Raw genomic sequence first — 5604 nt, forward strand, 5'->3', positions numbered from 1 at the left:
CAGGGGACCGGGGCTAACTCAGCCCAGAGGACAGGAGGGGCGTGCGCACACCAAACACGACGCTATCATCCAGGGAGGTGACCTGAGCCAGCTGGGCCCAATCCGTTCAGCCTCGGCTGCTCGGCCACAGCAGCCCCGGGCTCAAGCTCAGGGCTCAGGGTCCGGTGCTCCCACACTGGACAGCACTGGCCCAGAGGACCCCTGGGGAAGGCACTGCAACCCCCCAAAACGAGGCAGAGCGGGTGGGGAGGCCGGTGTGGCAAGAAGACCAACCTGGGATGGCGCCGGCCGCCCCACCACCACTCCAGGGAGGCAAGCGCCGTGGAGGGCTCTCCCCGGGTGCACCCCCGAGCTCACTACGCTTCTCACAGGAAGTTCACCTGTGGCTCCGGGCCGAGGCTTTTGAGGATTTCACCAACTCCACCATCAAAAGCTGGACACAAAATGAGTCCGTTTTTTTCTAAAACGTTTAGTTCCTCAAAAGTCCAGAAACAGCAGACAGGCCTCTTGTAACAGCCCGTCCCTCTCAAGGTCACTTTCCGGCCACTGGGCTGCTCTGAAGGACATCACCCTTGTCCCCTGCATAGAAGCCAGGGAACCTTCCCAAGACATTTTCTGAGGAATCGTGTGTCGCTCATGTTCCAAACCGCTTTCTGGTTGAACGAGTCTGTAACTGGGAAAATACCCTCGACACAGGCAACAGTGTGGTGGTGAGCAGAGGGAAGGTGGTGAGCAGAGGGAAGGGGGTGAGCAGAGGGAAGGGGGGGCGGTGGAAGAGGGTGCAGGGCTCATCAGCAGTGACGGAGGGGATTGACTGGGGACGCCGAGCACAACACGATGTACAGGTGATGTGAGCAGAACTGTACCCCTGAAGCCTACCTGACTGCATTAACCACGTCGCCCCAACACATACATTCAAAAACGTGACTTTCTGTCTTCTTTCCTGCACACGCCTGTCCCTCGGGGTGACTGCCAGACCCCCTTCCCAACCCCCGGTCTGTGAGGGTGTCCCCCGTCTATTTAAGGGCCCCACCCCTCACCTGCTGGTGGAATTCAGTCCTCCGGAGACCAGGCAGGCCCCCTCGGGCCGCTGACAAGTTCTCACTGCCATCCGCCACGTCTGCGGGGCAGGCTCCCACCGTGGACCCGTGGCCTCAGGTCAAGGCAGCCCCCCCCAACACCCCTTCCCAGCACCGCAGGTGACTGTTCTAAAACGTGCCAAATTTTACTTGTTGGTTGTTGTTAATATCCTTAAAAAAGAAAAGGAATAAACTTTTTGAGCCTCAAGCAATCACTCCATCAAGACATTAAAAAAATAAGTTTAATGCAGGTGGCTCGTTTCATAAAGAATTTACAGGCACTCGAGACCCCAGGCAACTACTCGTTGAGCATGTCAACTCCTAGTACTGCCCCGTCCAGACCCTCCCGCCATCCCGATGGTGTGCACACGCCTGCCTCAGTCAGGGGACTTCGAAGGATCCGAGCAGCGAGAGTTAATTAACACAAAACAAAGCTTGTAGGAAACAGCATGACTCAGTGCAAAAGATGCTCTGCAGCGCTGAGGGGTCCCCGAGGGTCAGCTCCTCAGCTCCTTCCTCCGGGAGCCCCCACTGGCCTCAGGCTGACCACCGTCCAGCAGAGCTGGCCGCAAACTGAGGGGCACGGTTACAGCCAAGTGCTTTTTGCTTTCTCTACCTGATTTGGGGTTCCTTCCAGTGGCACCTAACTGTCCTGACAATTCCCCAGGGGCCACTACAAGGGAGATAAGGGGGCAACTTGGGGTGAAGCAGCATCGGCCCCATGCCCTGTCTCCCATCCCTGCCTGTTGTCCCAGCAGAATTATTCAGAGTGCCCGCCCACTGGCCAAGGAGGCCCACGGTGGCCACTGAGCGACACGGCCACCCTGTCCATCACTGCAGAAGGCCAGAGGAAGGTGGACAGAAGCTGGCTCTGGAGTGCGCTCTCTGTGACCTAAACACGTCCCCCAGGACCCCCAGGGGTGCTCCCTCCTGGCCACAGTCCCTGCCGACATTCCTGTTTGCTTTCTGCTCCCAGCTGCTCTAACTGCCCCGGGGCAGGAGCAAAGGGCGGCCTCGCCCCTCACCCAGAGATCCAGCCCTGGGCCACCCTGACTCCAAGTGGTGCCTCACACACAGGTGCACACGCAGCGCGCCGCCCGAGACCTCCGACATCTGCTCCAGACGCACGTCCCATTTCTGTGTTCTGACCAAAAGCAGCCCCCAGAGCCAGAGAGGGATTGAGGCGCCTCCCCAGAAATCCACGTGACACTCCCCGACCCGCCCAGGAAGAAGACGGATCTGCCCTGGGCCAGACCCGTCTCCCAGCTGCTGGGGCTCTGACTCCCTGCTGGACTGCGCCTGCACAAACAAGGTGACCCGGAAGGCTGGCCAAGACCCCACGGTGGCCACTGAACACGGCCACCTCTCAGGGTGCCGTAGGGGCGGCCCTGTGGCAGTGTGGTGAATGGAGCCTGATGCTTCCTTACGGCCGGGAAGACCCTGACAGATTGGCTCCTGGGCAGCACACCCCTACACCTCCGGGGACGCCAGTGTCCTGGGGAGTGGACGGGGACACAGAGGCTCTCCAAGTACAGACTGATGGTAACTGCCCCCAAGCACGGCCTGGAAAAGTGGGGGCTGGAACCACGAGGGTGGCCACGGGTGAGTGCCCCTGAATGAACACACAGGAGGGTAGCGGACGGGAGGGCGCAGCGTCCGTGCACAGAAGTCACAGCCCATTCCTCTCCTGGGCAGAGACCCAGCTACTGGACGTAGCGTGAAAGACAAGGCCCTGACCTACCCCGTCAAGAAGCGGCCGGCGCAGGCATCGGCCCCACTGGTCACAGTAACCGAGCCGGCCCAGGCCGCAGGCGCTCACATATCCACGAAGACCATGAAGCACCAGCCCAGGCCGCCCACCAGCAGCAGGGTCACGTGGATGCCGTAGACCAGCAGCTCGTTGAGCAGGCGGAAGTCCACGCGGCGGCGGCCCAGCAGCAGCAGCAGCACCGACAGCTTGAGCTGGAAGCGCAGCAGGACGCGCACGCCCAGGTACTGCAGGCAGAACAGCGCGGCCAGCGCGCCCCACAGCGCGGCCGTGAAGAGGCTGCAGCTGAAGTAGAGCAGGAAGCGGATGAAGCCGTAGAGCCAGCGCGCGCGCACGTACACGTCGAAGTTGTTGTACTTGGTGCGCGCCAGGCGGGAGGTGCGGAGGGGCCCGGAGGCCGCGTGCAGGCAGGTGGTGTGCGGGCCGTGGAAGGAGCGCACCCGCCGGGGGATGGGCATGACCGGCATCGGGGCCTCGGCGCTAGCTGGCGGCAGACGCAGCGTCCAGGCGGTGGTCAGCGTCATGGGCACCTAGGCCTGCGAGCCCGCGGTGGGGGAGGCGTGGGCCTGCAGGGAGCGACAAGCAGAGGAGCCGAGTCAGCCCTGGAGCAGCCAGCGAGGGAGCCCGTCCCTGCCGGGGCATCTGCCAGCCTTGGGCGCAGGGAAACCAAGCTCAGGAGGTCGGACCTGCCACAAAAGCTAATGAGGACACTCCAAAGGGGCCCACAAGCACGCGGAAACCAAAAGTGCTGATTTGACCAGTGACTGGGGAGAGGGGCCAGGGTGGCAGTTGGGCCCCCTGGAGGCAGTCAACCCTGAACCCGTGGAGGGACAACAGGAGCCCTGGCGAAGCTCCCCCTTCCACAGGCTCTGCCAGTCCGTTCACTAGACCCACCCTCTCGCTTTCATCTGGGTGCCTAGCCCTGCCTGGACTTGAGCCCCTTTCATCCAGGGGGAATAAAGTCCCTCAAGGGCCCCCAACAGGACCAGGATGAGGGAGGGGGTGCCCCCAGGCACACACGGAGCAATTCACTTCAGCAACTTGGCACCCAGGTGTCGGGAGCTAGACAGCTCTGCAAAGTCTAAGAGGTGCGGTGGGAGGCGGGACCACTAAGGACCCACCATGCCTGGCAGGTGACGGCAACCGCCTGCTGGTGTGTCCGCAGGATGAGGGCGTGCAGACCGGCCTCGAGGATAAGAGAAGCAGCAGGGGCTCCAGGTTACGTGGTAATTGCCCTTTGAGGCTGCCTACATCTGTGGATGGAAACAGCTGGAAGGGCAGAATGTGTACAGGTTGCCGGGAAGCACCCTGGGCGTCTGCCTGCCATCAGGGGGGCGGCAGCTGCGGCCCCGTAGGGGGACCTCTCCAAGTGCCCTCTCTGGCCACCAGTCCAAGCAAATGGCTGCCGAGCTGAGCTGTCTGGCCGGAGGCGGAGGAGTGGGGAGGCCGGCATCCCCCCTCCCCCCACTCCGCCCCACAGGCCCAGCCCTCCCCGCAGGGTTTGTCCAGAACCTGGTCTAACAGCAGCTGCCGGGCTCTGGGCAGCTCCATCCAGCTCCACCTCGGCCTCAGCCTCGCCCACCCCCCAGGCACGGCATTCAGAGCCGGTGCCCTGGTCTGGAGGGTCACGCACAGCCGCCCCTCACTTCACGCTGCGGGACCGGCCCACCTCCCATCTCCACTGGGCCCGCGGGCAAAGCAGCTCCTGGTGCCCGAAGACGCCCACGCCTCGGGCTTGGCGGTCGGGGAGGTGGCCGAGGCCGCACGCGGGACCGCCGCGCAGCGGCTCCATCCCGCCGACCGCCCCAGGCCCCATCTTCCGGGGCGCTCAGCCGCGCCGGTGACACCGACTCTCGGATCAACGCGTGCCGGGCGTGAGGCGGCTCTGCCCTCGGGCCTCTGGGGGCACCGGCGACCGCGAGGGCAGGACCGACGCGCCGGGACCCCCCGCGCCCGCCCGTTGCCCTGGAGACGCCAGGGCCACCCCGCCATCCCGCTCACCGGGTGCCCTCTCCGCGCCGGCGTCCCGGCCTGCGGGCCCCGCGGTCCCTCGGGGCTCCCGGAGCAGGGCGGCCGCATGGTGCCCACGCACGGTGGCTGCGGGCCGGGCGGCTCACGCGTCCCCACCCGCCCCGAAGGGCCAGGGCTCCCGCGCCCGGCGGCGTTTGGCACCGCGCGGGAGCCGTAGCCGTCCCTCGCGGCCGCCGTAGCACTGCCCTCGCGCCCTCCGCCCACTCCACACCGCGAGCGCCTCCTGCCCCCAGTTCGGGGCGGACGTCGGCGCACGCGGGGCGCGCTCCATGACGTTACCATCGACGTCTCCGCCTCGCGTAAGCCGCTGGCGCAGCTCGGACTGGCGCGCCGTCCCCGCGCAGCTCCTCTGCGCACGCGCCGCTGCGACCGACGCGGCCAGCTGTGCGCAGGCGCCCGCCCCGGTGGGCGGGGCTGGGAGTGGCGCTGCGCCGAGGGCACCTGAAGGGGCGGGGCCAACGCTGGCCTGGGGTCTGCGCCCCTAGCACTGCGGGGCATTGGGGTGGAGCCGGGCGGAACCCGAGGCTGGTGGGGGGACACCCACATGCTCTGGGGTTGCCCCTGTCCTAGGAGAAAGGATTTTTATGCAGATGTTTTATTTTTTTTAATATATATTTTTATTGATTTCAGAGAGGAAGGAAGAGGGAGAAACACTGATGATGAGAATCATGGATCGGCTGCCTCCTGCACGCCCCCTACTGGGGATCGAGCCCACAACTCGGGCAT

The 5604-nt window shown here is 64.6% G+C and overlaps 1 protein-coding gene across 5 annotated transcripts; it reads right to left on the reverse strand.

The window, feature by feature from the left end:
- Positions 1–1299: 1299 nt before the first annotated feature.
- On the reverse strand, positions 1300–5224 carry TMEM250 (transmembrane protein 250). 5 transcript variants are annotated; one of them, XM_028127149.2, is made up of 3 exons: positions 5158–5209; positions 3969–4100; positions 1300–3413 (listed from the first exon to the last, which is right to left on the reverse strand). In XM_028127149.2, the coding sequence occupies exon 3, from the start codon at positions 3369–3371 to the stop codon at positions 2895–2897; it is 477 nt and encodes a 158-aa protein (XP_027982950.1). In that variant the 5' UTR covers positions 3372–3413; positions 3969–4100; positions 5158–5209; the 3' UTR covers positions 1300–2894. The 5 variants fall into 5 exon arrangements, with proteins under 5 accessions (XP_027982950.1, XP_054583364.1, XP_054583363.1 ...); XM_054727389.1 differs by lacking the exon at positions 5158–5209 and adding an exon at positions 4849–5149; XM_054727388.1 differs by lacking the exon at positions 5158–5209 and adding an exon at positions 4849–5149 and having other exon boundaries at positions 3969–4116.
- Positions 5225–5604: the final 380 nt, after the last annotated feature.

The sequence above is a fragment of the Eptesicus fuscus genome, chromosome 15 (assembly GCF_027574615.1).
Source record: "Eptesicus fuscus isolate TK198812 chromosome 15, DD_ASM_mEF_20220401, whole genome shotgun sequence".
Classification (NCBI taxonomy): Eukaryota; Metazoa; Chordata; class Mammalia; order Chiroptera; family Vespertilionidae; genus Eptesicus; species Eptesicus fuscus.